Source organism: Anguilla anguilla, chromosome 17 (genome assembly GCF_013347855.1).
Source record: "Anguilla anguilla isolate fAngAng1 chromosome 17, fAngAng1.pri, whole genome shotgun sequence".
Taxonomy (NCBI): domain Eukaryota; kingdom Metazoa; phylum Chordata; class Actinopteri; order Anguilliformes; family Anguillidae; genus Anguilla; species Anguilla anguilla.
The window spans coordinates 12,793,586-12,816,321 of NC_049217.1; the positions used below are offsets into that span (position 1 = coordinate 12,793,586).

Sequence of the window (22,736 nt, forward strand, 5' to 3'; positions counted from 1 at the left end):
CGGTAAACCTACCGAGCAAGGAAAACAGCTAAATAGCCCAATTATAAAACACTAATCGACAACAAAAATTATATACAAAAATTTACACTCCAATTCAAATGAATGTGTGAGAACTACAAACGTCGTCACAGTGATTTTAGACTATGTCTTCAAAGGTAACAACCCTAGCAAATTGCTGTTGTCTCAGGGGCAATGGAAAGTGCCTGTCATTATATAACACAGAAATAATATTGCTTGGCAAGTGTGCAGTAAATTGTTTTCACTGAGGAATTATGTTGTTGTAGCATATACAATACTGTATATTGGGCAAGGGCAGAATTATAGAAAAATTGAGGTCTCAAGCCACGTCCCCTTCAAAAAGCTTTTTAAGATCTTAGCCTGTGACGTAGGACAAGGGACTGCTGAAATAAGCCAAGTAAGCCTGCAGAACCTAGGCAGCCCATGAATTGTCACTGAGGTCTAGCCAGCTAGCAGAAGGTAGGCTGCCGCAGCCTTAAAGCACTTCCGTGACATTGCACCTGATTCTTCCATTTCTGTGCTGGACGCCGGGTATTACAAGAACTGTTCATTTGCTTATGTGGCCTTTGCTGTATTCTCAAGGTAACCTTACTGCCCGTAGAGGAGTGCTGGAAATGGGTAATTCATCTTTTCCTTTTGTGGTACAAGTAAGATTTAGCGCTGAGCCACCCTTTTGGAAAATGGTGAACTTTTGGGTGAATATTCGCCTTGGAATGGAACATAAAAGAATTCCAAATTAACGTCATCAGTCACCATGGAAACGTTAAGCTGCATCCTGGAAGATACGCGTGCCAGAATTTATTTTATGGACAGTACATGGCACCAAACACCCATTTCTATGGCAAGCCACATCGATGAAAATAGTACTAAATTCCAGCTTCCTGAACAAACTGACCAAAGAAAGAGAGCGTGAGAGCAAAGGAGACCAAGAGAGACAGAGAGAGGAAGAGAGTGAGAGAGAGAGAAAGAGAAAGAAGAGAGACTTATCATTCCCTCTTCCAAACAGGAAAAAAATCACAAATTTCTTGCTAACATTTAAATGGTTTATATTTCACCACAGCAGTAATGACAACCCATAATAAAAAGGATGCCCCTCACATTAAAACAGAAAGATGGCAATATCTACATTCCCTGCTGCTCAGCTTTCTCTAATTTTAACAAAATGCACATGAAATACATATACACATAAATATATAAGCTAATTGCTAACAATTCTCCTACAAAATGGAATACCGTATCATTGCTTTAAAGAGACAATTCACTTTCTAGAATTTTGAAATATTACTTCAGTTTTAGTGTGTTTTTACAGGGCCAGACAGGTTTTGTGTGAAAGAAAGGATAGATACTTACAGAAGTTTCTCTTGACCTGTTGGCTTCAAAATGGCTTGCATCACATTGACTGGTTTGAGGTTCAAAACAAGAAAAATGGTATTTCAGATACTTACTTCTGTACGTATCTAAACTATCATTCACACCACACAAAAACTGTCTTGGGCAATCAAAAATACATTAAAACTGAAATACAAATTCAAGCAAGTGAACTGTGCCTTTAATGCGAAGGAGCCATTTCAGTCCATCTCTGCCCTCCTGTGGTTATGCATGGAACAACAGCTGAGAAAACGACTGTGTGTGCCTTTCCCAATCCTGGTGCTGGTGGATAGCCGTACGCACTGGTGTTAGTTCCGACTGAGCTCAGTTAATCAGAGCTAATCAGGCTTTGCATTAAATGACGACCTGGAAAAGCCTTCATATCAGTACTCCCGCAGTAGTCCAAACAGCATCAAATGAAATCACTGGGCCAATCTGGGCCTGAAATGAGGACACACAGTGCCCTACAGAGAGTAAACCTAGGCTAAACAGCACTTATAATATTCCAGTACCACATGGACCAGTAGTATCACTCTCTGTAGGGAACAATGTCTTATAAGAGCCCTCCCAAAAAAATAACAATTGGTAAATTTCTGTTTGAAGACCAGATACACTTGTAGTGGGGGCTTTCAACCTGAGCTGCATTTGTAAGGCATTTTCCCTTTTTTCTCTTCAGTTTTAGAACTGCCAATCATGTTCATCAGCACTCACTGCTGCAGCTTTTGTTATAGATTTGGGAGAGCGTAGACAAGTATCTTCCGTCCTCTGAAGCATGCATGGTCAGCTGCTGATTCTTTTCATATCATCACTGAAAAGTCAGCCTCCCACAGACATGAGTCAGGGGAAGACACGTGCATCTCCACAGGTAGCCTGCAGGCACCCGATTAGCCAGTAGGGGCAGTAGTGTGTGATGAGACACTGTCATACTGGCTGACTCTGGACCGGCTCCTCCCTGGGCGACTAGCGGCAATTACTGGTGTAGTCTGGATTCGACACTAGAATGATCACTTAACGCAATAGGCCTCACCGCAGCTCCATGTCCAATTAAATTTGGAATTAAGGACTAATCAAGAGTCAGTACTTCCCTGAGAGATGTATGTACACACTTAAAATTAAATAACATTTATTATATCCAAGAGACAGACACGAGTTAACATTTACTTATTCACTCATTCTCATTATAAGGACGAGACAGGAAATCACTCGCGCACCTTAATCCGAACAGTCATAATTATGGTTATTATAATTATAATTAATTGCCATTTTGGGGTGGAGGGCACAAAAGTGAGGAAAGATGGTGGAAGGTGAAATTATGCGTACAAAACTAGCCAATGATGCCTTGATGAGATTCTTATTTAGACTAGCAACCAATGCAGCACAGCCCAAAACATGCTGAGAGTAATTATTTTTTAGCAAGCAGCAGTGGGAGTGTGACTTCATGAGCCCAATAATGGATGGGGTTACAAGCCTGTCAATGGCCGAAACAATTAAACCAATAGTTACTCACTAATAACTTATCCACCAATGACACGATGAAAGCTCCACCCTCTTCATGATGCCACACTCAGTTTCCGCCCTCTCACCTCAAGTAAATGAGTCTCCCCCAATTAGGATCAGCATCCTCAAGCATGTGGCTCCTCCCCCAGTCATGTGACCCTCCCCACCAAGCTCTATCAGGGCACATTAATGTATGTGCTATGTAATATAAGGGTTTCACTCCACGTGTGTGTGTGCATCATACATTCAATTGATGAAAATTTTCAGAATGTTAGTCAGCCAATCACGGATTCCTTTTTTCGCCACCACCCTTTCAGAAAGCAGACATCTGGTCAGGTGACTGGCTCTGTTGCCGGGCGGACTGGGCCTGGGGGCTGGCTGTGGAAGGGGAAGCAGCACTGATCGAGGGTAGGCGTTCTGCCGCCTGTGCTCTCAGCTCCAGAAACTTGTCAAACTCTGAAAGAGAAAAAAAGAGTGACGGGAGGGTGAGGCATCATGAACCCCATAGTGGGTGGAGCTAAAAGGGCCAATCACTGACTTGTATGACCCAATCAAGGATCTTTTACACAGAAAAAAAGCGCTATAGTTTGTTCAGAACTCCTGGTTGCTCCACCCATTTCAGGGTCTGGAAGCTTCACTCTCCCACCATTACTGAAAATGACATCTTAGCTCAGAAATTGCTCAAAAATAACAGCACAAATTCACCTCATGATCATCATCTCTTTGATTTTTTTAAATCTAACCAGCTCTTTCTGCTACACTGCATTACCACCAAGCTCAAAAATAAAAACATGATTTTGATTTGCTACCATAACCTCTACTGGGGCACTTAAACACTGCATTTAAACTCACTGGCTGACTGAAAGGGACACTCTTACGTCAGTTCGCGCTGAGAGCATTCTGTGAGGTCCTGCACTCCATATCTCATTTCGCCTACGTAGGTAATGGCTACGTCTGATCACCTTGCACTTAACATCTGATGTGTTTACTCAGTCTCCACTTTCGCTTCTCCTTTCTGCTGCTAGTAGTTCTGGTTACTTTCTCTTGCTTCTGCTCACAATACTGTCCCTGTTTGACCAGAAGCGTCTGCCAGACGAGTGGCTTAATAATGCATTTACTTTCACATTTGGAGAGACGGGGGTCAGATACAGCATGCAAAAGCTGACCCGGGATCCAGGCACTGAGCCAAAGCAACAAAAAATAAACTGGAAGTGGGTGTTTATGTTAGATATGGTGAGTATGAATGAAAGAAGGAAATACTGATACTATGCAATGCCTTTCACAGGCCACATGATGGGTACTGCGTGCAGTTTTGGGCTAAACTACAGAAAGGTTCTAGAAGTTGTGGGAACAATATAAAACAGGACAGCCATACTGGTTCCAGGTTTGAAATGTGACAGTTATGAGGAAAACTTACCCTCACTGGTCACGCCATCGTTCGGATCATCCTCCTGCAACACAAGCCCCACCCCCCAGAGCTCATTATAGTATAGCTCATTGTATAATAGGTCCCTTATAAATACAACATAACATAAACTGCATAACAACCTCTGGAGGCATGACGTTGCTGTATAAGCTGTTTTACAATTATTTGAAGTGTACTTTCTTTAGACCACAAACTCCCGAATGCCCCAATACCAGCCATTTGAAAGCCAGCTGATTTTCAAAAAATTCTCTAATTCTTCATAAAACACAAAAACTATCTGGCTATGGCCGAAAGGTTTACACTAGGCCAGGTGGGTAGTTTAGTACCAACAAGTTTATGGATTCAAATTATCGGATGAGATTATTGAAAAAGATGATTGAATCCATTCTGGATTGTGATACAGTACCGAGTATGCATAGTGTTCAGGTCACCATTGTATAGAAACTTACCACATCGATAGAAAGCCACTTCTCAATGTCATCCATCACGTTGGCTTGACTGACAGGGATCTGAGAGAGATAAAAATAAATCAGTCAAGTCAGCAGTAGCCAGTGGTTATTTAGCACCAGCCTTCCAAGAGCTCCCATCACACAGGGCAGTGCTGAGCCAGGGGAAGCTGTAGGGGGGCCGCATGGTGTGTGTCCTTCATTTTGTTTCGGCTCACTTCACATACAGACAGGAAGTCCTTTCGCCACCTCATATAAAGACAGGAAGTCCTCTCACCAGCTCACATAAAGACAGGAATTCCTCTCACCACCTCAAATACAGACAGGAAGTCTTCTCCCCACCTCGCACACAGACCATGGGCTCATTCCAATCGCTTATTTTATCCATCCTTGCCTCCTCCATTCCCGACTGACCCAGAAATCAATCAAGGTCCGCCATCTTTAAGGACAGTCCAACCCGGTAAATGCTCTGTCAAGGCACGAGGAGCTAGGAGGCTCCGAAAGGATTAAGGATGACTGAGCAAGGAAACACAAGTGCATCCTTTGTGGAATTATTTTTTCAGAATGCGGGACCTATAAATTATTGACCTGTGGATCCACCTCTCCTAATCTGCCTTGTCTGTAATTGACGTGACTGCAAACTGACACTTGAAAGAGCAAGGATGTTCCACATGCCTAAGACATGGCTCCTCGAGTTCTCCGTCCTTGTGTCCTTTCCTTACGTCCCCCGTCATGGGGAGCTAAGGAGCTAGGAAAGGACATGAGGAAAGGCAAAAATAAGCCATTGGAAGGACCCAAGCATTCCTCTGAACACCTCACCAACAGACAGGACATCTTCTCACAATCACACAAACAAATAAAAAGCCCTCTTACCACTTCATAGAGTGTAAAATCTATTATACATAAGACTGCACTGTGGCAGTACCAAATATGGCCAATGGTACCAATCTGCACAAAAGTGCAATGTCACTCAACTCCCATCATGCTATGTGACCTTACTATGTGTGCCCTCATGAGGAAGGGGGAGAGTTAAGCTCACAGTGTGCTGAGGAACATCTCAGATTACTGTTAGAAACAGTGTCAGGTGGTGGGTTAAGTTAACCCCCACAGGATGTGGAAACAGGGGCTCCTGTTGGTCTGTGGAGCGAAGATGAGGGAAGACCCAATGGTAGCATTTTAGCAGAGGTAAAGGAGTGTGACTCTTTTACTGGAATGAATATGGTGTTAATGAACAGGAAGCATCCACAGCACTATAAATACATGCATGTGCACGCAGACACAGGAGACACGGCAGGAAGGGTTATTTAGGTTCGTACAATGTGCCGCACCACTGGCATCTCCGCACACAAGGGCCCGCCCTCGGGATTAGCGTTCACACCACAGCAAAGGGTTACTCTACAGCAAAGCAGCATGGAAAATAAGGACACGGCACAAAACGGAGGCCATTGCATGGCCAATGCTGTAGTTACTCCCAACAACACCGCCAAACCAGCCAATCAGACCCACCATTCCCTTTGCTATCATCCAATCAGAGTGAGGCGAGGTGCCGAGGGGGGTGGAGTCTGGGCTTTCGTCCTTTGCACAGATAGATAAGACAGATTGGCACAGAGTTTACTGACAGGCAAATGGACACATGGTAACATAGACAAACAGACAGACAGTGAGGCATATGTACACATGCTGCATAGTGAGGAAATACAGTGAATACTGACCTCTGCAGAGTTCTGTTTGTCATCCACAGCCACAGACTGATCTGGCTCTGAGCTCTGCTCTACACACGGCACACTGAAACACACAGATTACACACACATGCACATAAGCACACGCATACGCATATACACACACACATACACGTTCACATACACGCGCATGCATGAACACACAAACACACACACGCTCATGCATACACACACATGCGCACATGCGCACAGGTATAACAAGTGCACTTAAAATGTGTTGGGGATATAGAGAAAAGGGAGTTGCACAGTGATATATCTAAGCCTTATAAAAGTGCTGATCCTGAAAAACAGAGTGCATGTGTGTGAGTGCATGCATTTGTGAGTATGTTTGTCTGTGTGTGTGCATTAGTGTGTGTGTGTGAGAGCAGCTTGAGCGTGTATGTATGCGTGTGCATTAATGTGTGTGTGTGCGTGTGGTACGCTACCCATTTCCCTGTTGGGCCATCACTCTGCTCCTCGACAGAGCAAACATGTCAAACTCGTCATCTTCCCCCGTGCCTGAGCCAGGAAGAGATCCATCAGTCACAGTTATTACTGAACCAGGAACAGATCTGTCAGTCACAGTTATTACTGAACCAGGAAGAGATCCATCAGTTACAGTTATTACTGAACCAGGAAGAGATCTGTCAGTCACAGTTATTACTGAACCAGGATGAGATCTGTCAGTCACAGTTATCAACCGAATCAGGAAGAGATCGGTAAGTCACAGTTAACACTGAACCAGGAAGAGATCCGTTAGTCACAGTTATTAGTGAATCAGGAACAGTCATAGACACTATTTGTGATGGAAAGGAGGGTCATCCTGTAATATGTGCTGTCAATCAGTTACTCATATTAACCAATCATGGCTTTTCTCTCGACAGTGAATCCACACAATTGCTTAAAACCAGCGACTCATGAACACAATAGGTGTTGGGAATACTACACAAGCGGTGAAATGAGAGTAAACAGCACCACACCCTACACTGAAAAGGAGAAAAACTTACTGAGGTCAGCCATCTGATTGGACAGAGTGTTAACAGGTGATTGGCTGAGGGGCTGCTGGGCGGGTTCAGCAGGGAGGACAGGCTGACTGACAGTAGGGGTGTCGGGGGATAGGTCGATCAGGTTAACGCAGGTAGGGGCTGCAGCCTGGGACTGAGAGCCAAAAACAGACACAGAGCATAAACTACACCACCATAGAGATAAAAACTCATTACCGAATCACCAGGCGGTCTGGAGTATTGGATTGATGTTTCTGCTGGCTTTATTATCGAAATAACACAGACCATTATTTTCCTCATAAACAGACGCATTTACATCTGCTCTGCATATTTAACGTTTATGAGCATGCACAGGCTGGGATGGGAACGACTGCAAATAAATCTGCACCTGTTCAGGAGGGTCCTGTCCACCGCAGTGCTCCTCAAAACTGGAGGAGAGAGAGAAGAGAGGGGGAGAGGGTGTGAGAGAGGGGAGGAGGGAGAGTGAAAGAGGGAGTGGAAAGTGTTTGAGAGAGGGAGGGAGAGAGATAGTGCTGTGTGTACGCACATCCCTGTTTCCAGAACAATTTAGATTCTGTTGCACCCAGATAAGTGCCTTTATCACTGTACCTCTTACTGGAGCAGTCTGGGTGGGCAGCATTCCTCAGGATTCAAACCTGCAACCTGCAGCTCACAGATTACCTGCGCTAGTGGGTGAAGGTGGTGTTGTGTACTTGTGTAAGTGGTTGTGTTCGTCCGGCATTAGCGGCTGTGTGCCAGTGGTAGCGGGTGTGCTTCTATGATAGCAACTCTGTTGCAATTGCATACCTTCATGTGCGGTTGTGCTGCAGCTGTGCAGCTGTTTTAACAGTGGTAGCGTTTGGGTAAAGGTCAAGTACCTGCAAGAACTGTACCTGTGGTGGTGGTTGTGTTGCAGCTGCGTACCTGCATCAGCTGTTGTGTACCCGCTTCAGCGGTTGTGTACCTGTGGTAGCGGGTGAAGATAGTGTTGAACTCGTCGTTGATGACCAGCAGCTCCTCTATCAAACCCTCCTCACTGAGCCTGGGGATAAGCTCCACCACCCTGTCCTGCATGCACTTACAGACTGTGTACAGCTGCTACTCAGAGAGAGAGAGAGAGAGAGAGAGAGAGAGAGAGAGAGAGAGAAGGCGGAACGGAGTCATGGATGTTCATACATTGTGTACTCTTCTGGATAAATGTGTGTAAACTTTAACCTGAAATTCCAGGACGATATACTGTAGACACACACGCACACGTGTACACACACACGCACCCACCCACCCACACACACACACACATACACACAGATAAGGGACACAATCATTTTTACCAAGTTGCTTAATTGTCACAATTATAATCAATTAGCGCTTTCAAACATGTCAATTAGGCATGTAACAAAAAATAAAGAATATATGAAAGTCACCATAGTTTAGAATAATACTTGCTTGTTGTGTTTTGTATTATTTATATATTACATTCCCATACTGAAACAGCGCAATATAGGGGATTCGAACCTGCAGAAGCTCAATGTCAGACTGCTGGGCCTGACCCGGTTCCAATTCGTTCATCATCTCTGACATTACAGTCATGTTCCCCCGAACCACGTCCAGGTCAGACCGCAGCTTCCCCACCTGAGGTTAATGAAATGAACACCCACGCACACAGCCAATCAGCATTACAAACTCAGCAAATTAGGATTGCAAATGTAATAAAAACAAACAATCAGAATTATGACCACACGTCACTGTGAGCTTGTCCAATCAGGCTCTGGTTCTGGCGAATGTGTGCAGCCCATTGGTTGTTGCTAAGATTCCCAGGTGAGCTCGTAATACGGGGGGCTGCGTTTGCCTGTACCTGAACAGTCTATTTGAAACATTTTCAGAAACACAGCCGACTGACAGCCAGGGCCTGCCAAGCTCATGACCAACAATAACGATGATGCAGCTTGTATTATTATGACATGAAGTAAAGAGACCAAGGGTTCGTATTACAAAGCAGGATAACTGAGTTCGCTGGATAACTCTACAGAGCAAAATCTGGAACTCTCCCAATCTAAATATTTTTCTTTTTTTTTTTTTTTTTTTTACACTCGGGTTTTACTCAGTGCACTTATCCAGCTATCTCAGTAATGCTGCTCTGTGACACAGGGCCCTGTTTGCTGTAGCCATATTTATGATAAGCTAAAAGGCAGAATGAATTCACTAATGCTCACGTAAGCACAAGTAGATAATATTAAAGAGGGAGATGTATGCTCTAGGGGGTAGTTACCCATTTTTCACTATAATAAAAAGAAAAAATATGTATTACTATTATTATAATGCATTTACAACAGAAACAGAGAGTATGGTGTGTCAGTGGAAATTAAAATGGAGTTGACATATCACTTTAAAGCCCTATTCCTGTACTATACTGTGCAGAGCTGGGCGGAGTCTCACGGTCACCCGATCAGGAGAGGTGGTGAGCACACCCCCGTGGTTGGGCGCGGCCGCAGGGTGTTGGGGCGAGGCGGAGACGGCGACGGCTGATCTGACGTCCTCCACCGAAGAGGCGAGAGGGATGAGAGCAGATCCAAATTCAAATTCAAGTGCAAATACATTTTGAATAATTTCTCTTGTATCTTATATATTTATCTAGATGGTGTTTTTTAAAAATGAGGAAGAGCAGCAAATGCATATGCAGCTTTTCACAGAGAGAGAGAGAGTCAGAGAGAGATACCTTGTGTGGCGTGTGAATGGGGGAGACCGTATCTGTTGCCGTGGGAAACACCAGGCCCCTCTTCCTCAGGTTCTCGTACACAGACACCACCCCTGTTAGCGACGGAGAGCTACGGAATGCATCAGCCCATGCCTACGGAAGGTGAGAGATTAGCACACTTATGCACACACCTACACATCCAAAACACTCATCACATTCAATGCAATTATTACACTCATTTAGCATACGTGCTTATGCAGAGCAATTTCATCTGGAATACGTTAGTGCCTTCACCTGATTTATAGGCACAGTGCTGCCTGACCTGGCTAACAATGGATGATGATTGCTTATGATACAGTGATAATATCACTCAGTTCCAATGCAAATAAACTGTTAACTATGCAAACTAACTATGGCAACTAAATTCATTTTAACAATGCGACTCACGACTATGCACCTGAGTCTACATACATCAAACACACACCTACTGTATGCAGCACAGCACACACCCAAACACATATAAACACAGGAAGGACACAAAAGAAAAACAGACATAGACAGAGAAATGGGATGGATGGAAGGACGGACAGACAGACAGACAAGGTCAATAGAGGGATGGGGAAAGACAGCAACACTGGGACAGCAGAGGGACTGGGACAGACAGAGCGAAGGACAGCCCCGCCCACCTGTATCAGACTCAGAACCCTGTCCTGGAGCACCATGGGCGGGTTGTTTTTGGGCATGATGGCTCGGACCAGAACTCCCTCCACGAACCCGCGGGTCGACACCAGAACGTGGAACCTGTGGCCACAGTTCTTTACACACGTCTCCAGAACCTGAGACCCAAGACAAGGGGACTGGGTCTTTAATTACAACAAATAAACAGCAGGATATCACATCATATTAATACTCTACAGGAGAGAGGGGGAGGATGAGAGGAGGATTTTGAGACAAAGAGAAATGCAGGGGGGAAGAGAAAAGTGGAGGGACAGAGCAGAGAGAAAAAAGGCAGGAGGGAAAGGAGGGAGAGAGAGGGAGGACAGGAAAAGAGAAAGAGAGGAAGGGTAAGAGGGCATGAGCGTTAAGGACAGACAGATAGACAGACAGACAGGCAGGAATGCACTCACCGTCAGAGCCAGCATGACCTCTCTGAAGTTCTTGTTTCCTGCGATCCTTTTCTTTATGGCTCTGGCTGCATCTTTTGGCCTAAAATCAGAGCAGCAAAATGAAAGGTAGCAGGGAAAGAATGTGATAAAAACTCCCTTTACTGCTGACTTGAGTAGTTAAAGAAAAACAACAAACAATGGCATCTGTAGTTTTAAATTAATGCAACTTAACAGGAAGATGTCATACCCCTCTTCTGTCTCATTGATGATGTCACAGATCTCCATGTTGAGACCCCAGTCCTCTGATTGGAGGGAGGAGCTTGTGGCACGTTCTACCAGACAGAGAGAAGAGAGTTAAGCAAAGCTATGAAGAGCTACACCAGCACATCTACAACACAGCCTACACTATCACATCTACAGCAATACAACCTACACTGTTACATCTAAATCATAACCTATATAGTTGTATCTGCAACAACACAAAACAACCAACACCATCATATTTACAGCACTACCTACACTGTCACATCGACAATATGACGCTCATCACCACATCTGCAAGAACACAGCAGAACATTCTATACCAAAATGGCACTATAAAATGACTGCAGCACTGCATTTCTGTGTAATCCACACTATGCCTGTGCCTTAGCATTGCAATACTACCACATTTCACCTTATTTACGCAAATATAAATACAATAGATCAATAGGCACTGTTTAGTGAACCCTTTATGTCAATTAGACAGATTATTTTTGATTGTACTTTATATTTTATTGAACTTCCTTTTAGCTGGTCAGTAGATTCACATCCAAATGTTTAAACAAAGTTATGCACAGCATACAAAAATACATCACCCATTTCAATGCTCAATATTTACACACAGCCTTCAATACACTATTCATAATCTCCCCAGTCAGCTAAGACACAATATGCCCAGTACTATGTATTATCTGGGAATATTGTGGTATATAAATCAATATGAAAGCAATATTAATAAATATGACATTTCTGAAAACAAATATGGGGCAAGAAACAACTGGTAAGCAATACTACTAACCCAAGTCAAGTCAACCAGTGGAAAGTCAGCATGCAGACACCCTGTCAAAGTGGCACTTGTGCAGGTGACCCCATGCAACATTTATACTAAAAAGTGTAAAGGGCAGAACTGTCTGCATATTATACAGAAACTGCAGCGTTGAGAGGATGACAGATTTTCTGTGTGTGCTGGTCCAATGCTGTGGGACAGGAAAGCTCTGTGCAAATAGCAGCGGTCAAAGTCCCTGCAGGAACAGGTTCAGCCGCATCTGCCAGGATATTTCCCCCTTGGCTTAGAGCCCTCTTCTTACTTCATTCACCTTCATCCTGAGGTGTAAAGTCTGACACGCAGCTAGAGGTCATTACACTCCCCAGGGCTCTGTTGTCACAAGTAGGCTATACGCACAATCACCGTCATCGTGCGATTCTGTTTACCCAGGCATGGGTAAACAGAAACGCATTACGGGAAGGCTATTCTGTACAAAGATTTAAAATGCGAGCGATGCACAATCCATATGAATGTTAAAATTAGGAGTAATACAGAAGGAGCCTACTGGAATACGTCAGTAACTTAGATGCAGTTGAGTGCCGTTCGCCGTTGTGACAAGTGTCTCCGTTGTGAGAGAGATGTTCTCGTTCCTCACTTAAAACTACGAGCTGGACATGTATAAGAAGCGTTCGTATTCTTCCCATTGTTAATTGCGCACGTAGGCCTAGCCTAGCTATGGTTTTTAATTATTTACTTCGACCTAAAATCCAATCATAATCGAGTAGACTAGCCTATTTGTGAATATTAACAGGCTATTTGTAGACTGCCAATCTCAACTGATTCATTGTAATGTGACTTTTTTCGATATATTTTTTTACCTAATCGACCCTTATGTCACCTTATCGCACTAGTGCTCCAGCGCTGAAGCTCCCGTGTGCACAAATTATTCTCTCCTGATAAGGACTAGCTGCAGCCCTAATCCACGTGACAGTCAACTACCTGACAGTAATCTTTATTATGCAGTCTGCTGCAATACTATGCAAAACTACGCGCAATAAGATCATATGAAATGAGAGATTTTCCACGGAGAATTAATTTAAGTCTCCATTAAGCAATATTTAGCCTAGGTCTTGTGGAAGTTTCTCCACAATTAAAATTCAGTGCCGTCCAGCTGACCTGATTTTGTGGTCAGAAGCGAGAACGAATCCTTCTTAAAAACTAATTGACTGTGTCGTACATACAATAGTTAATTGCTCTTCGCTGGCCTGCCTGCTAGAAAATAATCGAGAATCAGCATTCTGGAAGTCCCGCCATGTTGACAACCTGGTGAATTGGGGCAGTTAGATTAAAAACCACGTACATTGCGAGGATTTCGATATTTCCATTGTGAAAAACACTTTTTACATATTGGGTCATTTACCGTTTCCTAAAAGATTAAATGAACGGTAACTTTTCCAAACCACGCCTTCGTCCCAGTACTGGACATGAGGCCGGACGCGTTACACAGCTCCACCAATAAAGTGCAGGATTATGGCAACGTGAGCACACCCTATTATCGTATTGTACATCCGAGCCGTCGATCAGAAAATATCTTCCGTACACAGTTAATCATTACCTAGTAACCTACCAACCAAACAATTTTGCTATCTCAATTCAACCAATATGTCCTTTATCTCAGTTCCTTGATAATATCTCCATTCTCTCCAGTTTGCTAATTGTGCGTTTTCTTGTTGTATTTCTTAGAAGCTAACGGACAAAATTATATTCGCCACTGATACACACTAAGCCGCAATGACTGACCAACTTAGCCAAGGAAAGCTAGCTTAGTCCCATAAAGAAAGTGGAGCGAGCTAGATAGCTAGCCAACCTGATAGCTAGAAATATCCTTTAAGTTTTAGTCCGACAATTTACCTATTCGTTGTCCAACCGGGGTAGCGAATGGGCTTCCTATTAGAAAATCCATCGTTCGTTCTTTTCGGTCTTTCTTTTTTCCTTCTCCTCTTTTTCTTTCTTAAACTTAACGTTGCACACCCCTACGCCCTCTCCGTGCTCACACAAGGACCGCGATGTAGAGCGCGCACTTTAGTCCCTTTGGATGCGCGCCCACGTTAAAAGCAGGAGATCGGGACCGGACAGCGAACTGGAGAGGAGTAGGCTACCGTACGCAGACTAGATATTTCTTGAACTGTAAGCTTTTACAGAGAGTGTCCTTGTCACTGATACCATGCCCGTTGTGTATACTGAAAAAGCTGAAAAACATTTTATCTCTTGTGTCAACACATGCAAATTCCAATGTAGAATTTAACTGGTCAGTACAAAAGTGAATTTACATTTTATCTGGGAGGCTTAAATAAACACAAACAGATCACTTTTTAAATAAGCTTTTTATCTTTATCTACGCCAGCCTTCCAGATAACTGGCAATTAGTATTGCAGTTGCAACAGAAGCAATTGGACCTTTCCTTTGGACTTGCCGAGTAAATGGATTCGAATAACCTACTTTAAATCTTAAATTTGAATTGTGACTAATGGGGGCGACTTTTCCAAGCACTCAGTCACGTTACTGTAATTCTTCTGAGCCAGGGGGTTTGAGTTGGAAAGGGCAAATCAAAGGGATTGGTTCCGTGGGAAGAAACTGGGTCTAAACGTGAACGCTACATTTAGGCCATATTAGGCTACCTGTAAAGTTTTTATTTTTATTTTAAACAACTCACTTAAATATTACTATCAAATGAAACAACCATCTGCTGCGAATTGAGAACAGCTGAGCTGAATTACGAAAGAAAAATAATATTTGAACGGGTTTAAGGCTTCAATAAAGAAATTGAAAACACACGACTACACCGACAGAGAATGATTATAACCTTACGAGACCCACAGAGGGGCACATGGGGATACAGGGGAGGAACAGCGGCATGAAAGTGGAGAAAAAAAGAGGAAGAGAAGAAGAAAATAACAAGGCCCCAGCCCCTCCCCTCCAGCACTGATTGATCTGGCTCTTCTCCTAAAATGACTTTCAGATCCTCCATTTGACCATACTCCATGCAGTGCTGGATACACTCTAGTCTGGTCATTTGAGCTAGTCTGTTCCTCATTCGCATCACATTTTAATTGCCACCCTTTTTTAATTGCCACCCTTTATGTGGATTGAGTTTCCTCGGTCATAGTTTGGACATCCCTGCACAATACTGCTGGTACATCATGAGTGCAGACAGGCAAAATGGCCTTCATATTTGTTCTGGTGCTATGAGATGGCTTTCGTGTTTGAGGAGGTTCCTGCTCTTCTGTCCACTGCCCATCTGTATGCAAAAACAGCCACCAGACAGTTCTGAGATCAGTCCCAGTTTCCTCTTTCTCCCCCTCCCACATGTTTTCTCACTCAGCTTCATCAGCACTCCTGGCTGTAACCTCTGCTGTCTATCTGAGAGAGCACATGCATGTCCGTGCTCTCTTCCACATACCTGATTCCAGCCACCTCTTCTTACCACACTGCAGCTAGCGTGGCCGCCGGCATGGACAGCCATCTCCTGAAGGAAGACGTGTGGTGTGCTGCTCAACAAGCGCACTTCCTGGTTTGTAATGACAGCAACTGAAACCTGTCCACTCCTGGGTGACACCATAGCCAATCTGTGCATCGCCCTGCAGGGACTGCAGCCATAACTGGCACAGGCATGGTCTAGGCTCAATACCACACCAAGATGCTGTACATTTCAGTCCAAACGAACAGGAAACTGAGAACAGAAGCGTCTGTCAGTGGCAGCTTAACACAGAAAGTTCTCTTATTTCAAAGGAGCAGTATATTTTATTACAAAGGATTGAAACATTATTGATCACGTCTGTTACAGCTGTACAACACCATCACCGGGGAGGGGGGGTGAGGCGGGGCTAGCGTCCCCTCCCCCCACCACGTCCTCTTCCTTCGCCCCGTCCTCTTCCTCCACCCCGCCAACTTCCTCCGCCCCGCCCACCCCCTCCCTTCACTTTCTTCCGCACACCACTGGACTGCTCTGTGTCGTCCCCTTCTCCCTCTCCCTCTCCTCCTCTGGGTCTTTTCTTATACTCTCCTTGTTCTTTCATTTCCTGAGAGAGATTGGGAAAGAGGGACGGGAAGGGGGTTACTATGGCAATTCACTGGTCAGGTGGTAAAATGACATAAGCGGCAGAGTCAGTGTGCTGTATTCTAAAAGAACACAGCGTTCTGGTGAAATGCTGTAAGGAAGGTAAAGATGGGCAGATGTGTTCAGACGCATCAACTATAAAAAGGCACAGTACTGCTGCAAGACGGTTTACACAGTGTTCAGGTGTGTACAAACTTAGGGGAGATGTGTCCATAGTGCTCAGGTGTATAAACACTCAGGTGAGACCATGTACATTATGTTTAGGTGTCAGTGTCCATTGCATTTACGTATGTACACAGTCAGAGCGCACACATTGTGACTTGGTGAGATGGCATAGGTTGTGTTCAGGTGTTTACACTAACATGATGGTGTACACTGTGCTGAGACAGTACACACTGTACTTATGCGAGTGTACACTGTGCTGAGACAGTACACACTGTACTTATGCGAGTGTACACTGTGCTGAGACAGTACACACTGTACTTATGCGAGTGTACACTGTGCTGAGACAGTACACACTGTACTTATGCGAGTGTACACTGTGCTGAGACAGTACACACTGTACTTATGCGAGTGTACACTGTGCTGAGACAGTACACACTGTACTTATGCGAGTGTACACTGTGCTGAGACAGTACACACTGTACTTATGCGAGTGTACACTGTGCTGAGACAGTACACACTGTACTTAAGCGAGTGTACACTGTGCTTAGGTGAGACGGTGCACGTGGTAAAACTCACGATCCTGGCGAACCTCTGCGCCTCACTGACCCTCTCCACCAACATCATCACCTCCTCCTCCTGCATGGGGAAGGCGGGCAGCTTCTTCCCTATCAGGCTTTCAATTCGCTGGAACAGCTCCACGTCATACCTGGGGGCGGGGGCAAACAAACCTGTCAGCCAATGTGACTGTTAGGCAGCTGCCAAACGGAAACTCAATGCCCTGCTGCAGTGATGGGGACAGCGTGCTGTCAGAGATTCTGTCTAATCCAAGATGCCCACATCAGGTTCTCCAGCAGGTAGACTGATACCAAGGGAGATTATTAAAGCTCTATGTGCTCCCCTAAAGTGTTGCAGAGTCACAGGAATAAAAAAATTTAAAAAACCAGGTCAACTCAGAAATCAATTCTCTACTGCAGCAACAACCAGGGGAATCGAAGTTGGCAGGGAACACAAGGGACTGTGTGGCCAATCAGACACAGGGGATGTAGCCAGATGCTGAGGGCTAGTTTCTGTGGGAATATGGACACATCAGGATAAAAACCCAAGTCTTTAGGACAACAGTGAGCCACGTCCTCAGTTTATCTTCTCATCCAAAAGACAGCACCTTCTACAACAGTGTCCACGTCATTGTGTTCGAGCATTGAATTTGTATTTGGCCCACAGAAATCCAGGGGAAGAGTGCCCCCTACTGGTCCCCTAACACATCTTCCAGCAGCCATTCAGTCCTCCCATCCATGAACTATCCAAGTCTACACCTGCTTAGTTGCGGTATTTTGGCAGCAGACCGGTACAGGCAGGTATAGCTGCTGGCAGGGGGGGGTGGTGGGAGAGTGATGGAAAGAGAAAGAGGGAGTCAGAGAGAAAGAGTGACACTTACTGCGTGACGAAAGTGATGGATTTCCCAGAGCGCCCTGCTCTCGCTGTTCGGCCCACCCTGTGGATGTAGTCCTGAGAGACGACAGGTATAGAGGGTTACCATGATTACAGACAGGTTAGCAGCCTTCATGGCATAGATTCGCACATACACGGTAAGGTGAAAGTCTGTCCGACATGACTAATCTCACACTTTTTTATTCTTAAAGCAAATTCTAGTATTTTGTCTATTGTGGAAGAGCACAGAGGATAACCATTTCTGGGACGGTACATCTCTCTGTGACCAAAACAGTATATAGTGTGTATTTTCTCTGTCTTTAAATCTACTCCTCTATGACATGCATGCGTTCCTATGGAAATCGTCGGGTCCGATATCTCCATGGGAACCTGCGGAGGTGGAGGGGTACCTGGGGGGGGGGGGGGGGGGGGGGGGGGGCGTACCTTGGAGTGGGTGGGGATGTCGTAGTTGATGACGCAGTCGACGTGCGGAATGTCCAAACCTCGGGACGCCACGTCCGTCGCCAGGAGCACGGAGCGAGACTTCGACTTGAACTTGTTGAGCGCGCCGAGCCGCTTGTTCTGAAAGGGACGGGAACGCACGCGTCACAGTTCAGCAGGTTCTGGAGGGTTCCGGAGAAATGACACACCTTGCTGTGTGCGTGCGTCTATGTGCGCATACAGTGTGTATGCGTACTGTATGTATGTGTGAGTGCGCGTGTACAGTATGTGTGTGCGTGCATACTGTACGTGTGTGTGTGTGTACAGTACGTGTATACTATGTGTGTGAGCATGTACAGTATGTGTGTACTGTATGTGTACTGAATGTGTGCATGTGTGTGCATTTGCATTTGTGTTTACCTGACTCATCTGGCCATGCAGGGGGATGGCTGTGATTCCCAGGTTCCTCAGCAGTAGCGCTACTCTCTGTGCGTTATTACAGGTGCTGCAGAAAATCATGAACGAGTTCCCAGCCAGCTCATTCAGGATGGACACCAGGTAGCAGTCCTACCAGACAGACAAACAGACAGCTGGTTCATAATGGAGACCAGGGAGCAGTCCTGGCAGGCAGACAGACACACGGACAGCAGGCCCAGCAGTACCTTGTATTTAGAGGGGATGAAGATGTAGTACTGTTGCAGTTTGTCCACGGTGGAGTACTTGGTTGAAACGGCGCATTTCACCGGGTCCTTCAGAGCAGCCCTCTGCAGTTTCTGAACCTGTAACAGCATCAACAAGATAGCTAAGACCCTGTCCCTGCTCACATCCTGCACCTGTTTATACCCTACTCATACCCTGCACCTGTTTGTACCCTACTCATACCCTGTACCTGCTCACATCCTGCACCCGTTTATACCCTACTCATACCCTGCACCCGTTTATACCCTACTCTCACTCCGCCCCTGCTCTAACCCAACCCCTGGTTAACTTGTGCTCAGAAAGTACCTTCTTGGTCATGGTGGCAGAGAAGAGGAATGTTCGCCTGTCTCTGGGGATCACTTTCAGAATCTTATCCACCTGGGAGGGAGGGGGAAGGGGAAGGGGAAGGGAGAGAGAGAGAGACAGGGTGTTTACTCAATGAAATCAAAGGTAAATGCTGAGCAAATGCATAATGTAAGGCCATGAGGCAGTCCCAGAGATTGGGGGTGCATATGTGTGTGTGTGTGTGTGTGTGTGTGTGTGTGTGTGTGTGTGTGCGCGTGTGTGCGTGCGGGCACGTGAGCACACCTCGGTCTCAAAGTCCATGTTGAGGATCCTGTCGGCTTCGTCCATCACCAGGAAACGCAGAGCGCGGAGCGTGAAGCCCTTGGTGTTCTCCAGGTGATCGATTAACCTGCCGGGCGTGGCTGCACACAGGAGCGGTGCCACATCATAAACAGGGAAAAAACCCATAGCCTGCATCTGCTCAGTCAACCCTGCACACAGTCCCGACACCAGGGCTGCCCAGCCCTGTTCCTGGAGATCGACCTTCCTGTAGGTTTTTAATTCAATCCTAATTTGGCATACCCGACTCTATTAATTAGCACCTCAACGAGACCTCTAGTAGGGTACACCCACCTCAACTCATCCTGTGAGAGCAATGTTTTATCTCAATTAGTCTCCCCTGGAAAAATTCAGGCTCTGATTGGATAAACATGAAGAAACCCAGCAGTAAGCTAGTGTCAAAAGCACTATATGGTACACACACACACACACAGGAGACATAGGGTCCTGTGGATTGTCCTTCATTAGAGACTCACCGATGACAATGTGGGGCTTCTTGGCCAGGGCCAGGGACTGAGACATCATGTCAATCCCCCCAACTATCACAGCTGAAGAGAGAGGGAGAAAGATAGAGGGAGGGAGAGAGAGGAAGAAAAAACAGATTCTTTCAGCCCTCCAGCTCTGCTTAATGACAGAAATGTTAACAGCACTCCTAACACGTAGCGCTTAGAGCCAGTCCAATTCCTGCCATCAACAGACAATTTCCACTCAGTGCATCAACCGGCTCCTCGTAAAACCAGGACTGGCTCAATCCACTGTCCATCAGGAGCATTTACTTCCATACCTCCTGGACTGACCTGTTTTGACGCCAATGCTGGACCCCAAGGCGTCGAACTGCTCCGCGATCTGGAAGGCCAGCTCACGGGTGGGGGTGAGAACGAGGGTGTGCAGCCGCTGGGCGGAAGACAGGAGAGACTGCAGGATGGGGAGGGCAAAGGCTCCCGTCTTCCCCGAACCCGTCTCTGCCAGGCCGATGACATCACGCCCTGAGGGGAAACGGGACACACCTGAGATCCACCACCTGACCAAAAATGACCTGCTTTATAGATCTGTGCATGCAAATAGATATGTAGGTATATTTCTGTGTGTGTTTGTAAATGTGGATGTATGCATATGCCTGTGTGTGCACATGCATCTCTATACTGTTCTCACAGCTGTCATGCCTGCAGTTTCCTCAGTAAATTCAGGAGAGCTCAAGCCCAGACACACACTCTTCCAGCTGAGCTGTGCAGTCAGTATGTTGAAGGAGAACATTTCATTTGCAGCTGCCAGAGACAGACTGCAGACACACAATAAAGGGCTCAACCTTAGCAGGAACCAGGCAGCCTCAGACTACCAGAACCAATCCTTACATTAGGAACAATATGTGATCATGTGTCTGCACTCAGTTGATAGGTCAACTGACCTTAACAGGCTAGCAGGTTAGCTTTGTCATTGCTATGCCCTCCTGCCTCCCCTGCCTGTTACAACATCACCCCTAGCAACAACAGCCATTTGTGTGAGCTGTCAACAAGCAATGTAACCAAAGCTGAAAAAGCCTAGCATATGCTGTCATATAATCTAAAAATACAAAAAAACAAAAATTTCAAATTGCCAGATTAAAACGTTTTCATAAAAATGTGTGGGCAATGACACAGTCAATCAAACATACTTTAATAAACATTATCATTAAACATAATGCAATGGCATTAAGAGAGGTAATGAATATCCCAGGGTCACCATAACATCTATTGGTCTAATCACTCCTCTGCCCTGAAGCATTCAAGGAAAGAGTTATGAGATTTAAAACACGCAGCTGAAGAGTACAGGCTGCACTGCACACACATTAGGAGGCCAGCTGCATCCCTCCATCCGCCATCCCTCCACACTAACCTTGCAGGGCCACAGGTATGGCCTCCACCTGGATCTTGGTGGGGGTTTTCCACCCCAGCTGCTCACAGGCCTCGCACAGCACCTCCGTTACCCCCTGAAAACGCCACAAACAGGCCGGTAAAGCGCAGATTTAGGAAGAGTGGGTTAACGAAACGTCCTAGCTGTTTGATATCTATTCTAATAAGACTGCTAAAATGAACCATCGCCTAACTTGACAAATACAGTAACAGATATTCTTTCGTTCTCTACGGATAAGGAGAGTGTGTGCTTGTTTGTGAAACCAGAGTTTCCCAGTCACAACTGTACCTACCTTGCTGACACTAATTGTACTGATTTTAAAGGCTACCCACTTATTTGCTAGATGGTCAGGAAACATTAATGTTACGATGTCTTTTCATTAAGCCTGTCTATTGCTGTATCGTTCATCGAAGTTAGAAAAGTGAAAGTCGGTAACGAATACAGTTCAGCTGGTAGATAGCTACTAGCTACCGGTAGCTAATAGCAAGCTTCATGTGATGCGAGTTTGTTGATGGTCGAAGACGCAAAAATTCTCTCCCCCTTCTTTGTGACTTTTTTGTTTTTCTCACTCACCAAATCCTTGAAGCTCTTTGGGATCTCCTTCTCAATTTCCCCAGCATCTTCTCCTCCACTGTCAGTGGCGACTGTTTTCTCTGTGTTTGTTTCACCATCACCATTCCTGTCCTGCTCGTCCGCCATGCTGGTTATCATCAACGTGTGACTACGTGAGTAAAGCGCATGTACGGAAGTGGATTAATGGAACCTGCAATTCCTTCTGGGTGTTGTTGTTTTCCGTCTGAGCCTAGGCATCAGGTCAAATACTTACAGTATTTTTAAAAACCTTTAACAAGGAGTACAGTGCTTTATATACATATAGGAAATCGAGTACATATATTCAAATAGATCCACTTAAATATTTAATCAGGAATATATGCAACTGCTGGAATTAATCCTAACATCATTTTTTCCCTGTTATTTCCAGTCCCATCTTGGATGGTGCTACAGCATTATCCAAATGTGTATGTTTCTCTCGTCCATCTCTCTAAGTAGTGTCAGCTCCATTATAA

At 45.3% G+C, this 22,736-nt stretch overlaps 2 protein-coding genes across 7 annotated transcripts; both read right to left on the bottom strand.

Annotated features, from left to right (window-relative positions):
• Positions 1-1,047: 1,047 nt before the first annotated feature.
• tom1 (target of myb1 membrane trafficking protein) lies at positions 1,048-14,532 on the bottom strand. 6 transcript variants are annotated; one of them, XM_035398897.1, is made up of 16 exons: positions 14,217-14,532; positions 11,526-11,610; positions 11,300-11,378; positions 10,859-11,008; positions 10,195-10,325; positions 9,914-10,019; positions 8,993-9,109; positions 8,442-8,575; positions 7,866-7,905; positions 7,481-7,631; positions 6,920-6,992; positions 6,468-6,540; positions 6,262-6,330; positions 4,759-4,818; positions 4,301-4,334; positions 1,048-3,339 (listed from the first exon to the last, which is right to left on the bottom strand). In XM_035398897.1, the coding sequence occupies exons 1-16, from the start codon at positions 14,266-14,268 to the stop codon at positions 3,197-3,199; spliced, it is 1,497 nt and encodes a 498-aa protein (XP_035254788.1). In that variant the 5' UTR covers positions 14,269-14,532; the 3' UTR covers positions 1,048-3,196. The 6 variants fall into 6 exon arrangements, with proteins under 6 accessions (XP_035254788.1, XP_035254790.1, XP_035254789.1 ...); XM_035398899.1 differs by having other exon boundaries at positions 9,914-10,012; positions 10,194-10,325; XM_035398898.1 differs by having other exon boundaries at positions 9,920-10,019; positions 14,217-14,531.
• A 1,551-nt stretch (positions 14,533-16,083) lies between these two features.
• Positions 16,084-22,399, bottom strand: ddx47 (DEAD (Asp-Glu-Ala-Asp) box polypeptide 47). The gene is made up of 12 exons (XM_035397194.1): positions 22,243-22,399; positions 21,652-21,745; positions 20,577-20,765; positions 20,256-20,327; positions 19,744-19,862; positions 19,462-19,533; positions 19,119-19,235; positions 18,877-19,023; positions 18,460-18,597; positions 18,023-18,093; positions 17,164-17,293; positions 16,084-16,384 (listed from the first exon to the last, which is right to left on the bottom strand). Exons 1-12 carry the CDS (start codon positions 22,378-22,380, stop codon positions 16,190-16,192), a joined length of 1,482 nt encoding a protein of 493 aa, XP_035253085.1. The 5' UTR covers positions 22,381-22,399; the 3' UTR covers positions 16,084-16,189.
• Positions 22,400-22,736: the final 337 nt, after the last annotated feature.